At 36.5% G+C, this 17615-nt stretch overlaps 1 protein-coding gene across 3 annotated transcripts in view; it reads right to left on the bottom strand.

Annotated features, from left to right (window-relative positions):
* Positions 1-1891: 1891 nt before the first annotated feature.
* Positions 1892-17615, bottom strand: part of LOC124593745 (DNA repair protein RAD51 homolog 3-like) — a 29020-nt gene continuing 13296 nt past the window's right edge. For all 3 annotated transcript variants that reach the window (XM_047132079.1, XM_047132080.1, XM_047132081.1), the window contains 5 exons: positions 9562-9668; positions 9234-9412; positions 7929-8060; positions 7615-7803; positions 1892-2839 (listed from right to left, as the gene is read on the bottom strand). In XM_047132079.1, coding sequence (XP_046988035.1) covers positions 2801-2839; positions 7615-7803; positions 7929-8060; positions 9234-9412; positions 9562-9668 — 646 coding nt within the window. In that variant the 3' untranslated portion in view covers positions 1892-2800. The remainder of the gene's footprint in view (positions 2840-7614; positions 7804-7928; positions 8061-9233; positions 9413-9561; positions 9669-17615) is intronic.

Below are 17615 nucleotides of genomic sequence, written 5' to 3'. Positions count from 1 at the left end.
TGCGCTTGAATCCACCAAATTCATTGTGTCCACTGAATGAGGAGTATAGTAAACATAAGGAGAGACAGCTTTGATTCTAGCCTCCAACCCAGAGTAAATACATACCTGACATATTTGGTGCATTGTGGTAACTCTATCCTCTACAGTTTCTTATATCCAAGTGTCTCAAGAAAGCTGGGTAAGCCTACTGCATCCACCAGGTCCTGTCCATTACCTGGATTGAATTTCAATTCAACAAATCACCCACCTGATAGTTCCAGTTTATTCTTATAAAGAGATACAGTCACTGTATTTACTTTGTATAACAAACTTCCTAACCTGCTACATGTATGTCACATCAGTGTCTCGCCCATAATCCAGTGTCATACTCTGGGGAGGGGAGGGGAGGGGAGGGGAGGGGAGAGGGGTGGGGGGTATATAACGTAGTAGAATGAGGCAGTACATAATGAACAGAGTGATGTCAGGTATTTTGGATACAGCAATACTCCCATACCTGCATATGTGAAGCACATTCTGTTTTCTACACTTTATGACAATATGATTCAGATAAAAAAGACAGACTGGGAGGTAATTAGTAAACTTATTACATCTTCTCTATGAAATAGGATGAATGTTGTACTGTAAAGATCTTCATAGTTGCCATGTGAAGTAAATGAACAGATTTACTGCTATACTTACGGTATTACCTTTATGCTGGCATTAAAAACGTATTAAATAACTTATGTTGACATTACAGTGAAAACATGTAAGGAAAAAATACTTTAATGTAATAATGAAACAATTAAGATTTTTATATGAGGCATTGTGTTGACAAATAAAATCACATATTTACACAAGTTGGGGGATATTTCGGTTAAACAGTTATCATACACAAAGTTCATACAAAAGCAAATATGGAATTACTACTCAGCTTTCCAAAATTTTAAAACCTCAATTGTAATTTATGAAATGAACTCAAATAATGTCTATGTTCAACATTCATTATTGCAAAATTATAAAAGAATCATAATGGTAGCTATCATTTTCTATTAAATGTCTCCAAGTTAAATTCTTTGTTGCAAGTAAGAATTCCTTAGTTAGCATGTCATAAATTGCCTGACATTGCAAGGAAGTGAACATGAAGCAAGTGTTTAACTGAGAAGCTATAAAAATTAGAAGTTACACCACCATTTATTTTGTAGACAGACAACAGAAACAAATTTAAGTATTTGTCTGTTCTCATCTACCTGGAAACATTTCACCTACTAAAACTTTTAGGTTCAGCTACTTTTGCCATAAAAATAATTGCCAACAATGGTATACAGAAGTAATTAGTAAACAGATTTCACATATTTTCATTCACTGATATCTCGGGCTAACTCGTCTCTTAGACAAAAGATGTTTACTGGATAAAAGAAAGTGAATAGAATTATTTGTAGAGTTCACACCTGTACATCTTGCAGCTATCTCTTTCAGTAGCTAGGAATATTAGCAATGGCCTCACAATCCACTCATTCACTTAAAGGAAAAATGATCTCACCATCAATTAATAAATGTAAGATGTGAAATATGCAGCTATGAAACTCTTTGACAATCTACCCACAGAAATAAAATGTCAGACAGATAGCAGAAACTTTTTCGGATGTTTAGTAAACAAGTTTAACAAGTACTTCTATACAACAGAAAAAATCTTGAGCACAGTTAATTATTTTTTTTTTAAGAATAATATCCTGTAAATGGCCAGCATGTAACCATATAAAAATAACTTATTTTCATTTTTTCAGTTGTATATGTTTTCTATGTTTGATCTGTTGATGTGTTCCCCATTGTGAATCTGATCTGTGTATAAAGTTACTAATTAACACATATTGGAAAAATATTTAACTGCAATGCAGATATTGTTGACATAGCATAGCTGTCATAGTTTCTTTTATTACAAACAGTTACATACAAAAGAAATTCAACATATTACTTATTCACAGGCTGCTGCACTAACAATGTCATTTTCAACATGAATTCAAAGACCTGAATCTCAAACCAAAGCAAATTAAATGTTAATGGCACCTTGAGGGTCAGGATGGGGAACTTACATTTCTAGACTTTGGTGACTTCATGGAGTCAATGTGAAAACACCATTAGATTAAGGACATAAGCACAGGTTTGAAAAGTCAGAAAAAATTAAAATTTTGTCCTCTTTATAGAATAAGGCCTTTAAACGAGAAAAATTTAAGAGGACATAGGGTAAGTCCATATTATAATAGTTATTACACGAGTTGAAGACAGAGCCTGCCCAATAAAGATAAAAAATTTAATGGATGTGCCACTACAACAAGAAAGAGGCAACAGAGAGAGAGAGAGAGAGAGAGAGAGAGAGAGAGAGAGAGAGAGAACACTTTTTCAGGTGACTTGGCAATTTTCTTACAGCCTTTGAATTTAAAAAAGAAGAAGAAGAAGAAGAGCTCGAAGCTCAAGACACCGAATTCGAATCTTAATATTTTTATTTTAATACAATTTCAATTTCATGTGATTACAATAGTAACCAAGGTTACAAAACTATTAATAATTTTATAATAGAGTGTACATATATTTCTTTAGCTACTGGACAGTTTACAAACAATAATTTTGGTCAAAAAATTTACACAGTACAAACAAAGGCTTTCTTTCACAAGTAAATAAAAGAATCATTAAGACACACATGATAAAAAACTAATTTTTGTCTGGAATATAAACATATGTATACTGTGCTCAAGAACCACTTCCTGGTCTCAGTCTCAACATGCATGAAGTTTTAAACATCACATGGCAATTAATAGTTGTGGTGTTAGCCATTGCCAATATCTCTCACTCCAATATTTGATATCTAAAAAAATAATAATAGTACTGCTGTAACACACATAAAATAATAAACATGCTGTCATACTTCTAAAAATATCCTTTGGGGTGAAAATTTGAAACAATATCCACTTGGGAAGATGTATGACGGGAAATTAACTGCTAACCAAAAAATAATATACAAGGGTTATTCCAAAAGAAATGCACACTATTTTTTAAAAAATCCATCTTTTATTCTACATGCTTGAAAGTTTTACAGTGTGTAGATACACACTTTAGGAACAATATTTTCATTTCTACACATAATTTCCATCCCTCTCAACTGCCTTATGCCATCTTGGAACCAGCGCCTGTATACCCGCACGGTAAAATTATGGACCAACCTGTTGGAGCCACTATTTGGCAGTGTGCACAGGGGAGTCATCATCTTCAAACCTTGTTCCACAAAGAGTGTCTTTCAGTTTCCCAAAGAGATGATAGTCACATGGAGCCAGGTCAGGACTGTAAGGTGGGTGTTTCAATGTTGTCCATCCGAGTTTTGTGATTGCTTTCATGGTTTTTTGACTGAAATGTGGCCATGCATTGTCATGCAAAAGCAAAACATCCTGCTTTCGCAGACGTGGTCGAACACGACTCAGTCGAGCCTGAAGTTTCTTCAGTGTCGTCACATATGCATCAGAATTTATGGTGGTTCCATTTGGCATGATGTCCACAAGCAAGGGTCCTTCAGAATCGAAAAACACCATAGCCATAACTTTTCCAGCAGAAGGTGTGGTTTTGAATTTTTTTTTCCTTGGGTGAATTTGCATGATGCCACTCCACTGATTGCCTCTTCGTCTCTGATGAAAAATGATGGAGCCATGTTTCATCACCTGTCACAATTCTTCCAAGAAATTCATCTCCACCATTCTCGTACTGTTCCAAAAGTTCGCTGCATACCGATTTTCTTGTTTCTTTGTGAGCCACTGTCAACATCCAGGGAACCCACCTGGCACAAACTTTTTTTAACGCCAACACTTTCAGTATTCTGCAAACACTTCCTTCCCCTATCCCAATGTAGCGTGACAATTCGTTCAATGTGATGCATCTGTCAGCAGTCACCAATTCGTTAACTCTCTGCACATTGTCTGGAGTATGTGGAGTACGAGGCCTGCCGCTGCAAGGACAATCCTCAATATTGCCGCGCCCGCTTTCATCATGTAACCTGCTTGCCCACCGACTAACTGTACTGGCATCGACAGCAGCATCTCCATTCACCTTTTTCAACCTCTTGTGGATGTTTCCCACTGTCTCATTTTCACAGCACAGGAATTCTATGACAGCACATTGCTTTTGATGAACGTCAAGTGTAGCAGCCATCTTGAAGACATGCTGTGACGGCGCCACTCACAGGAACAGGTTGAACTACCGTATTTACTTGAAGCTAAGCGGCACTTTTTTTCCGGTTTTTGTAATCCAAAAAACCGCCTGCAGCTTAGAATCGAGTGCAAAGTAAGCGGAAGTTCTGTAAAATGTTGGTAGGTGCTGCCACAACTAACTTTTGCCGTTGAATATATGTAGCGCTACACAGGCATGCTTTGCAGGCACAAAGATAAATACTGGCGCCAAAACCTCTGTGTCAGTAAATAAATTAAAAAAAAAAAGGTGGAAGACAAGCTTTTTTTCTACGCCCCGAGTTTCGACCACTGCATTTTCATACATTATCCAACAAAGTTATCCGCATTGTTCATCTTCGAATGTAGCAGCCTTTCAACGTACTACAAAAATCCGACTGGCAAGACTGTTTGGGATGTTTGTGAATATGCCCAACTCTACGTTCTGAATTTTTTCCTACCTGTGACAAAAGATGGTTGCTAATAGGAACTTTTATGAATTGTGAATCACATGCAGTATTCTCTTCATCATAAGAATAATACGAATATAAACATTTTGCCATGTGTTTGCTGCTATCTCATTTAAATCCTGTCTGCCTAATAAACTACGAAACTAGAGTGAGACAACAGCAAACGCGGAAGAATATACATATTATGCCATGTTTATATTAGTATTATTCCTACGCCGATTAGAGATACAGTCAGAAATGAAGCACGACAACTAACTAGATTTTTAAATCTAAGATGACTAATTTCTGTGCAGAATGTAATGTACTAAAGAGGCATCTGCAAAGATTTTCAAACGGAGAAAAATTTTCGCTAAACTCTCCTTCACAACATCTATCATACACAGTCTATTATTTGGTTCTTGTTGATCATTATCAAAGAAAGCAGCAGTGTAAGTAACAACAAATAGCAGTCTTTTTTTGCCATTGTTTTGCTAATGAGATGATTCCTCTTTTTTTTTTTTTAATTGGAAGCGGCGGTAGTGTGTACAAAAGCAAGCCATGCCGCGAGCGGCGACAGGTCGTAAACACTCATTATCAGAATGCGACAAACAATGCATTACACAGTACAATAATGCATTTTCAGCTTAGAGTGTCGTAAACACCTATAACAAAGTAACAGCACTTATCAGATCAAAGAAAAATAAGCAATCAATTCAAACCAGACTAAGCACGTGAAAAAGGAAGGGTATCCGTATAAATACGGATGGAGCACCTGACGCATAGCAATGGCTACCTGGTGAAGCTTAACTGCTAAGCTTACGACTCGAACCGAACTACTGTAGCTGTATCGTCATTCATTCGACCTAAATTGTGTCTCATATTACAATGGACCAACTTTGTTTCGATTTGGAGGTGCGGCCTAAAACTTCTCTCCCCTTGAATTTCGAGTCTCAAATTTCAGGTGCGGCTTAGATTCGGGAAAAATTTTTGTTTCTTGATTTCGAGTCTCATTTTTCAGGTGCGGCTTAGATTTGAGTGTGGTTTAGATTTGAGTAAATACGGTAAGTTTGAAAACAAGCAGGAAGGATGAATCTACACACTGTAAAACTTTCGCATATGCAGAATGAAAACTGAGTTTTTACAAAAATAGCATGCATTTCTTTTGGAGTGACCCTCATACATAGGTTGGAACTTAAATAGTGGCAACACTGCTGTGGAGACACTATGCAATGGAATCTACTATTGTCGCTGATAGCACACGTTGACAACATACCCACCTTACCTCTGAGCAAGTGTACTCGCCAGTCCCACGTCACCAGCATGCGCACAATCGAGGGAAACACATTCACTTGCGAGTGAGCAGTCTAACGTAATGGTGTCACTACGTTTTCGAAACAGGAACAATGGAGTTCGATCAAGACTGAATGTGCCAGAGGTCTTACAGCATGACAGTGTCATCAAGGTCTTCAAGACGCGTGCGGGGAATCAGCATTGCTGTACAGAACAGTGGCACGCTGCATAAATGAAGGTCGGCAAACTGTGGCAGACATGCATTGGGCAGGTCATCCTAGCATCTCTGAAGAAGATGTGCATGCTTTTGGTGTGTTAGTGGACAGTGATCGATGCCATATGATTCGTGAGCACGCCCACAAAACTGGATTAGAGCATACAACTGTGCTTCACATCCTGAGCGAACACGTGGGCATGCGAAAAACTGCATCACGATGGGTTCCACATGACTTGATGGAAATGCTGAAATGAATGCATTTCAATGCTGCTCAGATGCACTTGGAGCTCTATGAGCGCGAAGGAGAGGATTTCTTACGCTGTATCGTAACACTGGATGAGACATGGGCCACATCGTACAAGCCAAACTGAAACACCAGTCACGAATGGTGTCGTTATGGGTTGCTGCGAAAGTCAAAAGTGCGTCAGAGCCCCAGTATGGTGAAAGTTAAGTGATTTTCGTGTACAACTGTGATGGTGTTATTGTAACGCATTTCATTTCTCCATGGCAGACAGTCAAACTTCTATATTACCGTTCGTTTTTGGAGCATCACCTGCGACCAGCGTTGAGAAAGAAGCGGCAACACTTTCTGCACAACCCACCCATCATTTTGCACAACAATGCGTGGGCGCATACAGCGCAAGCTGTGGCTGCTCTTTTCGGTCGATGGGACTGGGAAGTACTACACCGTCCACCACACTCCACCGACTTAAGTTCTTGTGACTTTGATTTGATTCCCAAGATGAAGGAACCACTTCGTAGCATTCGCTTCAGAATTGTTACAGAGAATCAACAGGCAGTAGACCGCTCCATTCACACCATCAACAGAACAGGCTCTGCTAACGGTATACTATGCCTTCCACATGACTAGCAACAGGTTCTACACAACACTGGTGACCACTTTGAAGGACAGTAACAGGTGCAAACATGTAACTCTCTTGTATCGGTTGTGAATATATAGTTGCCACTATTTTAAGTTCCAACCCTCGTATGAAAGGTATAATTAATAGCATAAAAGCCAACAGTGAATTCACAGTCACACATGAAAGACAGACAGCCCCTGGTTTCACAAACAGAAGCATGTTTATAAGAAAAGGAGAGAGGAAAAGGTATGTAGATTTTGTGATGTAATGGATACTGAAGTAAGCCAACAATCAAAGTGAAAAAGAGATGTTATATATTAAAATGTTCTGCTGGTGATTTCATTAGATGTAATACAACCTCATGTTGGACATGGACTGGCAAAGAAACTTGCCTATCTGTTTCAAAAGAACAATCCTAGCATCCATTTGAATGATGATTTTGATCTTTCTTGAGATATGTGTCAAACATGCTTGTTTATGGTTCATAAAACAAAAAGTTTGTCAACTTTACATATTACACTGTGTAGCTGCTTATTTCTGTATTTATAAGTAGATCTACCATCACCTTTATCTGGTTTAAAACTACAAACTATTTTGAGACAGTCAGATACCTGAAAGCCGACAGAAGCACATGGGTACACAGCACTTTTCAAGAGCACTGCTGCAAAAGTGCCACCTCTCTCAGCTCCTAACATGATGCGATGACTGATACGGTGACCAAAACTTTCTCCCAGTGATGGAACAACTTGTGAGGTGCCATCACCAAAGACTTTTGTAGTCAACTGATTTGTTACAACGACCTATGTATAAATTCCACAAGAAATGAGCATATATTTTATAGAGATCAACATGATAGATACAGTCACTGAGTTATGTGAAAACCCAATACTATCACATATGGTTCATTTGAGAAGTAAACACTCACCGCAACTTTGAATTTTTTAGCACACAGATGCAATTCATCAAGGATCTGATGCAACAGTCTTGTTCTCTGGATGCTGCTCAGTTCTCCATATAGGAGAGGGAATGTAATACTATCAATGACAATCAATTTTACCTGTATGCCAGAAATGAGCAAAATTAACAAACACACAACATTTACACAAAATAAATTTGATGCAATGTTAAAAAAATCCAAGGTTGAAAATAATATGTATGTGAGGATAAATCCATGCTCACTGGGTGCTGAGCAACAGAATGAGCGGGAGGGGGGTGGGGGGGGGGGGTGGGGGGTGGGGGGAGAATATGACTTATTGTTAATTGTGTAAAAATCAAACAATGGAAAATCCAAGATGAAATGCAACAATATTACACACACACACACACACACACACACACACACACACACACACGTGTGTGCGTGCAAACACAACTCACACACATGACTGCAGTCTCAGGCAACTGACAGTTGGCAGAGACTGCAGTCGTGTGTGAGTTGCGTTTGTGTGACAGAGTAAGTGTGTGTGTGTGTGTGTGTGTGTGTGTGTGTGTGTGTGTGTGTGTTTTGTCTATTGTTGACAAAGGCCTTACTGGCCGAAAGCTTTATTTGTGACAGTCTTTTTTGTTGTGCCTATCTGTGGCTCAGCATCTCCGCTATATGGTGAGTAGCAACTTTCCTTTTCATAATACTGTTATTGTTAATTGTTTCATTTACGAAGATGGGAACTCTTTCTTCAACATATCCTTAACTCCTGCCACACTCTTGCCAGAAATATCACTCTTATCTGTTCTCCACCTGGCCTGTTGCCTCCTGTCCCCCAACCTATTTCCATCTTACTGCCAGTACATTATCCTCTCCACTCCCCTCCCCTCTTACTTATCTACTGAGTGACAGTTCACTCACTCTAGTGGTTTGTATCCCTTTGTTGTTCTTATCCCATTCTCTCTGTACTTCCATTCTTTTTTCCACTACTTTCTTCCCAACTGTACCTTTTTTCCTACTAATTGTTTCCAAACCTGACCATATAAGTATTTAATTGTTTGACCCAATAAGATATTTCCCAAACCTGTCACATTCCATCTGCACTATCACCTTACTTCCATTGTCTAAATACTTAGCAACTTTTCATTTTTTATATATTCCTGCCTACTACAACTGTAACCATCAATTTGGTGAGTACTGATCTATCCTGATTTACACAAATCTTTTTCATAACTCATACATACCAACAGTAAAAGCTTAATATTTACTAACTCTTGGGAACAAGTAATTCTCTTCTACAAAACTTACATTTCTTTTTTCTAAAATGTCACTGAGTTGAAAGACTGCAGCCAACAGCTGTATGTGGTTTGTTACTGATAAATAAGATATGCCATTTTTTATTGCTTCCATTGTGAAACTTGAGGCAGGGGGTTTACCTTGTTGTCTGGCAATTAAAGAACAATGACTGATGCAAGCATCAGCCATATCTGAAAAAAAAAGAAACATGAAACAGTAGTTGATTACTACAAAGTTTAGTCCAACTGTATATACCGAGTTGATATGATAGAATAACCAATATATTGCAGAAAAAATCTCATTCAAAATAAAAAAGAAAGATGACAAGCAACTGATATACCTGACAATCTAATCAATGTGAAACTGCTTGATGTGTCTATATACACAGCTTCTGCTTCATGACCACCAAATATGCTCGGAATCTGCACATCAACACAAAGCTGCAAGCTGTGATAACAAAAGCACTATAATATCATAAACTTGAAACAGAAAGTCAGTTTATGTAAATGAAACTGGTAAATGAAACTGTGTGCAAGAGTGAAAGCTATGTGCTTAGGGATAAGCCAGAGTCTTTGAACATATCAGTCAACTTTCATCAAAGATATCACAAAAAGATACAACACAAACCTGATTTCAAAATGGCAAGCAATTAGATCAGTCTTTCATATGGTGTGAAAAAATAAACCAAGTACAGGATTGTACTAAACTTTAATAACAAATATTGAAGCTAAATGGGGACAACTGCATGAAATTGTGGGTCTTACACAGGGACAAATTCAAATATAAAACAACAACAAAATCACATCAACAGTAAAAGAAACAACCAGATAAACATGACATAACAGTTTATTTAAAAGGTGCAAACAGACAAAATTACCAAAAACCAACTATAGCTGGTACCAAAACAATTTGATCTGAAGTGAAAATGGCGATGGTAATACAGAGAACCCAAACCCCAGAAATTAAATACACTTGATATTCCCCTTAGACAGCAATTAAATTAATATATAAACAGAAATACACAACACAATACAAAAAAGCCATAACAGCTCCAATTACAAACTTCAAAAATTGTAAATTGCACAAAAAAAAAGCCAATTTAACAAAACAAAGACACAAGCTGTCACACATCATAAAATAACATCATTTAACAATTAATTAAAAAAAAATTTTTTTTGAAGAATAACAAAAACATACCTAAACATGAAAAAACCCTAAAGACAATCCAATGGCATGCATGAAACAAACTCAACCAAAGCCACTTGCCACCACCTCCCTCCGTCTCTCATGCCTCAAAAAACAAAATCAATTTAACTAACAAGCTGGGAGCTCTACACCTTACCTGTTATCAATATGAACCCAAGAAAAATACAAAAACCCTGAGGTATACTCTTCTACAAGCAGCACTTATCAAAATGGCCTGCTGCACAGAAGAGTGCCTTCTCCTTTCACCCTTCTCAATAACAGATTTCACAACTTCTCAACAGTATTTGCAAAGTTCCCAGTTTGTGGTTAAGCACAAGGCAGTTCTAGCTCTTCCTGCCCAACTCCTCATAAGATGCAAACACAGCTGCCAGAAAAATACAACCCTCTGTAATATATTCCCAAATAAGTGAAACCAAAATTGCAATTTTCCATCACCAAAAACTCGACATCGAAAGAAAAACCACTAGAAACAGTCCACCCGCCACCCACACAAAGTCCTACATCATCATGCCCCTCCCATACTATTACTTCTCACCAAACTATGATTCAAACGTTTCAACTGCCACCCTGTGGAACCCCCCCCCCCCCTGCCCCTCCCCAGAGGACCACTATATTTCTATATTTAATCAGTTCCCCACACACTTCTCTGCATAAAGGAAATCTATAGATTGTCATATTTTCACTAAGCCCATTTTATGCATGGGATATCTTGCAGAGAACTCACAAAAAATAGTAAGTTAACATCACTAAAGACCACAAAACTTAACTCTCAAATCAAGCACCACAAATTATTGACCTCCACATATTATCACAGCAACATCTCCACACGTAACTATCAGACGACCAATCAAATGCAACAAGACTATCACATACGTGACACTTAACAATATTCTCAGATTACACCTTACATTTGCAAAAGTTTAATAGTCATCTCCTGATCCTCCATTTCCCACCATGACAAATGACTATTAAATACAATAGAAGGACTCATTTAGCAAACACTACAGTGCAAGGACAGGAACAAATAAAAGAAGGGAGTAACAGTTTCTCAATGTAAGACACAAACTGAGCCTTGAGATCTTGAAGAAAGTAGCATGCTGGTCAAGAAAATGTTTTCATAAATAATTCCAAGTTCATGTAAATTGTAATCACTGTTTTGCTCATTACTACAACAACAAATCTTTGACTGATTAGAAGCCTAAGCTCATTAATGAATGATGTCACCCATCACAACAGAACTACATCATGGTTCAAAGCTAATGGGTAGTATTGTATGCCAAGTTGTGCCTACCTTACACCAATCTCCAGAATTAATTCTTTTTTCCAAGATGTAAATTAAAATTTATATGATATAAACACGAGTATAGTACATAAGGGCAGATAAGAATTTTACCTGTGAAGTGACAACAAGTACAGCTGCACAAAGATAAAAAAAATTGAAGCAAAGGCTCCTGCAATTAGCCAAATACAGAAAACAGTTGGAAGAAACATGACCCTTTTCCTGTTCCACCATGTCTCTCCTAACCCGAGTTCCTATGTGATTTTAGCTGTTTGACTTCTCCAAACAGTTCCTCTGATTCTGACTGATGAAGGAATCTCTCGTTCTGGAAGGTGGCATTTTTAATAACTATCTGCATGCGCCTGTCTGCTATACCGAAAAATTAGATTTTTTTCTGGTTACATCTGACTGAAGTTTGATTTAGAAGATAATTTTCTTATGATGTTGGCAGACTAGTCTGTTGATTTTCATAAAAAATGTACAAGGAAGAAACACTTCACAAGTGAGTGATATAAAATTTATGCCATTTTCCCCGTCTGTATGATATTATAATAATAATAATAGCAAGGCTTTCATCTTTAGCATTGTCGTGCAATTCAATTAACTTATACTGATTCATTTACCTGCAGAGAAAACACTTTACCAGTGAAGTGTAAATGATCATGTTGCAGTTTCCATCACCATATCTTATATCTAAAGGTACCGGAAAGGAAAAAAAAAAAAAAAATAAATAAATAAATAATTAATTTCATTCATGGAATTCATACAGACAGGGTGACAGTTATTGAACTATATGAAACAAAAACATAAATTAGTTACAAACCATAGCATGCACACACTTTATTCAACATGTAAACGTTGCTACAGTGGTTTGGATTTAGGTTATGACATGTTCAATATGCCTGCAATCACTGATGATGATGTAGCGCAGACGAATAGTGAAATTCTGCATGATCCACTGAAGTGTCAGAACATCAAAGTCGTCAAACTCCTGACTGGCTGTTTTCAGTTCAGCAATGGTTTTGGGGTTATTGCTGTACACCTTGTCTTTAATATAGCTCCACAAAAAGGAGACACATATGTTCGTATCTGGAGAATATGGCGGCCAATCAAGGCTCATGCCATTCGAGTCAGGGTACTCTAAAGCCAGAATGCGGTCCCCAAAGTGCTCCTCCAGGACATCAAACACTCTCCTGCTTTGCTGGGATTGAGCTCCATCTTGCATGAACCATATCTTGTCGAAACCAGGGTCACTTTGGATAATGGGGATGAAATCAGCTTCCAAAGCCTTCACCTATCATTTGGTAGTGACAATGCCATCTGGAATGTCGCACCGATTATCCCGTGACTGGATCGCACAGCACACAGTCACCCGTAGAGGGTGAAGAGACTTCTCGATTGCAAAATCTAGATTCCTGGTCTCTCAAAAATGCACCAATTTGCTTCTTGATGAATCCATCCAAATGAAAGTGGGCTTCATCACTAAACAAAACCATGCATGTATATACTAATACCCATAATGCCCATGGCCAACCGGGCAGTTTGAACGTCCTGAGCAAACCACTCGGAAGTTATGATGAATTTTTCAACAATTGTCACCCTGTAGTAAAGTGATAGTTATCATGATGCAGTCAGCTATAAAGACACAGGATTTATTTTGGGAATTAAAATCACACTTTGCTCATAAAGCAATTAACAAAATTAATTGAGACACTGTTATGGATTTTATTTGAGGTGATTTTTGTATGTGAATTGTAATATTTCGACATGATAAAAGGGTTCAGAAACCACTGATTTGCAAAGCCAAATTCCATAACCAGTTTTGGAAAAGCATCAAAATATAAATTGGAAATTCGGATGAGTTTGACTGAAACATTGCATAATGTAACTTTGGAATTGTCGAAATCTATGTACGGTAAGCAGTAATGGCAATAGCCAAGTGGAGTTAGTATTGCTTTAGTTTTTGCGTCAGTTCTACACCATGTTCACCCACTTTTATCTGTGTTGTGATGTAATAACCATGTTTAAAAAAGACTTTGACTGGTTCTACTATGTTCTCTATTTGATAATCGACAAAAATTGCCTGACTTGAGTTACATACCTCAATCAAGATGAACGATTTTCAGTGAGTTAAGTAACTGAAATGTAAGCATGAAATCTAGTTAAGTTTTAATGGTGTTAGGAGCTGGGATGTGTTGAAAACGTCAGGAGATTCTAGTTATAACCAGGTTTTAAGTTTCAGGTACCTATGCACCACAAAAACCAAATTCAAAATTATGGACATGGACAGTGCCGACAACATTACTGATCAAAAACGAAATGGTCAGATGGGTAAGGAATGTGGGGAACTGAACGAATGTAAAGAAGTACACAGGCCATCAACATCGAAAAAATAAGAACTATGCATTTAATTTTTTTTCCTGTGCTGTAGTGAAAGACTGGTTAGGATGAGTGAACTATGAAGCATTTTTTCTTTCTTTTTTTCTATGTTAGGCAAGACTTCAGCATAGAAAACCAAAAAGAGGACGCTAATCAGTTTTTACATAGTTATTACAAAAATGTATTTAATAGCAATCTGAAACAAACAAATGACATGACGCCTCAAGGAATGATTTGAGTGATCAGAATAAAGAGTCAAGGAGTAAAATAGAGTCGAGAAGTAAAATAAATGCAACGGCAACTGAACTAATAATTTAGGACAGTCATGGAATTGACTAGATCAGACACAGGGGGGTAAATTTGCTATTATGAAATTTGAGAAACAAGATTTCAAACTTTAGTAATTAGGTCGCAGATTTAAAAAAAAGCAACTTATGGTAGAACTATAGCACAATCAGATGCACAGTTTGGCTTTGTTGAAAATATTATAAATGTAGATTTAGATCAGATAAATGAAATGAGAACATTTATATTGAAGAAAATGAGATTTTTTCAGAAGACACTGAAAATTTAATTTTTAATATGGATGGATTGCCAGAAGTGGATGATTGTCAACAAACTGTTACGAAAGTCAGAAATAAAATTCGCTGTACTGATGTTACACCCACAATTTACGCAAATGTTAACAAACAGAATTAAAAGCACTGTAAAGAAGTTAAAATATCAGAAATAAAAGAAATATACTTAATCAGACCACATGTGTAATCTTTGAAAGCTATAACAGGTGTGAACTATATTTTATATGTGTAACTTGGTGTGTGAACTGGAATAATGTCTGTAAAGTATTTGAGAAAAGGTTTTCTCATTTTTGAAACTACTGAAAATGTGCTGGATGATTATGATTTGAGAACTCATACACAATGGTCACCATATCTTATAGTGGGGAGATGGTAGGTTTTACATTTATGTTGTGATACAAGATGTTTACCATGAATATGATGTTATGGTGATGTAGGATTATATTTTCTTCATGATTTGATGAGATACTGATGAAACACTGGATATACTGTAGTATTTTGGAGATGATGATTGTGATGCTATGTATTACAGAAATTTATTCTCTACTGGGGTTTGTGGTGATCAGTTCTGTCATGTAGTATATGTCTGTTCCTGGAAATAAGATGAAGTTATTTACTGTGTTTACTGTAGGTCTGATGGTGATATGAAGACATGTACTAACTACGTCTAATGAGTTTAGAGTAAAACATATCTTAAGAAAACAGAAGTAGTAAAATAGTTATTTATGGACAATGTTTTGGAAGAAAACAATGTTGCTGACTAGTATTTTGCACCAACTGAGTATTTATTGTAGCAAATCAAGACTATTTAAAGAAAATAATGCTCAAAACTGAATGAAACCAGAAAACTATTTTTGACATAAATGAGATTTGGGGGTAATATTCATCGGTAGTACACCAAACAATTTTGTTGCTATATAGCAATTTTCTGGGAAGCAATAAATTCAGTGGAACACTACTATCTAGAAGTACATTCTCTCTAGGGAATTTGAAACTGCTTTGGATTTATACTTAGAGTTTTTGTGCCATTAGTTGTGAGAAATGTAAATGAGTTATCAATACTTTTTTTTTTTTTTGGCGGGTGGGGGGAAGGTAACACAGTAAAGAACAGGCTTAATCACTTTGTCATGCTGTCAAAGATACATTTTTTCCAAATATGAGGTATACAAATGCACCTGAATTTTGTACATACTCTCTAGTACTTTGAAATCAGAGAACGTATTCCTGTTGACATCAAAGAATGCCAAATAGTATTTTACCTTCAAATTATATACAACAGTTCTATTATACATACAAAACTATACAAAGAATAAGCAAATATATTATTACTGAAGTATACTTTTGTGAAAGCAATACTAAAAGAGTCTATACGCACTGAAACAACTGATTTATGCACTAATTTACATGTACACAAGCTTGATCATTCACATGAGATGGTTTGTATCATAAGCACCAAATTACACAAAAAGTGATCGAAGGAAATTGTTATAAAAGAGTGACAACTTGTACTAACTGTAGACGATGAATCTGATGTAACATTATCAAATGATCATTATACTACCCTCTATTCTTGTATGAGCTAAGGAACTTGCACTAATTGAAAATGCACTCTGATACTCACTTGAATTTGCTATCTTTTTACAAAAATATTTCATAACAATGAAATCTTACATCTTTTCTAGATGACAAAACGACCACTTTAATTTGAAGTACATTATTTTCCCAATGACGGTTTGTTTCTGGAAGGTGCTGCTATGTCATTTACATGAAAGAAATGTTATATACAAATACCAGTAACATTTTGAAGTGATTTGCTATGCTATTGTACGGGGAAAACTACCTGATATGTGGACAAAATACCTTAATTTATTCTAATTAGTAACGAATTTAATTGACATCTTATTTTGCGAACTTGGCTCCACATACACTACATGTGTACCTGATGCCAGAACAAAACATAATAATTACTAAGAATATGTATACATGATTGGGCTCTGTTATGTGACACACAAAAGATTAAACTATATACTTGCACTACTTAATAGTATACTTACCTGAGACATTTAACTTTTAATTGTATAATATTAGAAACTGTACGGCTTAACTGTGCATCAATTGTTTAAAACTGTATATATTTTATGTAGTTGTTTTTTGACTGAACATTAGTAATTGAGACTGTGTCTTAGAGAAAGACAAAACATCTGAATGAAATAAAGGAGGAGTGGGATACTAAACGGTGATGCTTCAAATACAAGTTTTGGCAGTGCTTGCAATTCAGGGCATAGAGGACGAACATTGAGAAGGCATTTATGAAACGGAATATACATTCTTTGCATAAAATTTCTATGTAATATGAATAATAGAATAGAATTTGTCACTACTTTGTTTCACAAAAGATACAGACACCACAATCATTTTGTATAACGAACTTCCTATTCTGGTGCATGCATGCCATGACAAAGTCTCGTCCATAATTCTTACGTGCAATACTTCAGGTGAGGGGGCAGGATACTTAATGTAATAGAACAGGAAAGCATTTCACGAAAACTACAATTCCATATATATCAACGAGTACGATACCAATGAACACAGCTTGTGCAAAGCTACATAAATGCAAGAGCTCATTGCAACATTATTGGATTGCTGTATTGTTGGGAATAAGGCAACTTAAAATGAACTGTGATAAACTAGCTCGATTTTTAATTAACTAATAAAAATGTCAAAAATAACGTAAAGAAAGCCCATTTTATCATTCATGGAATTCATATGAAGAGAAATGATAGTAATTATGATGCAGTCAACTGTAGAGCCACAGGATTTTTATTTGGAACCAAAATCACATTGTATTTGTGCAGCAACTAACAAGTATAATTACAGCATTGTTGTGAATTGTAGCATTTCAACATGATAACTGTCACAGAAGCACTATAATGATTTGTAAAGCCAAATGCC

Source organism: Schistocerca americana, chromosome 2 (genome assembly GCF_021461395.2).
Source record: "Schistocerca americana isolate TAMUIC-IGC-003095 chromosome 2, iqSchAmer2.1, whole genome shotgun sequence".
NCBI classification, from domain to species: Eukaryota; Metazoa; Arthropoda; class Insecta; order Orthoptera; family Acrididae; genus Schistocerca; species Schistocerca americana.
Note: the sequence above shows the minus strand (reverse complement) of the source record. Positions and strands in the feature narration are given on the sequence as shown.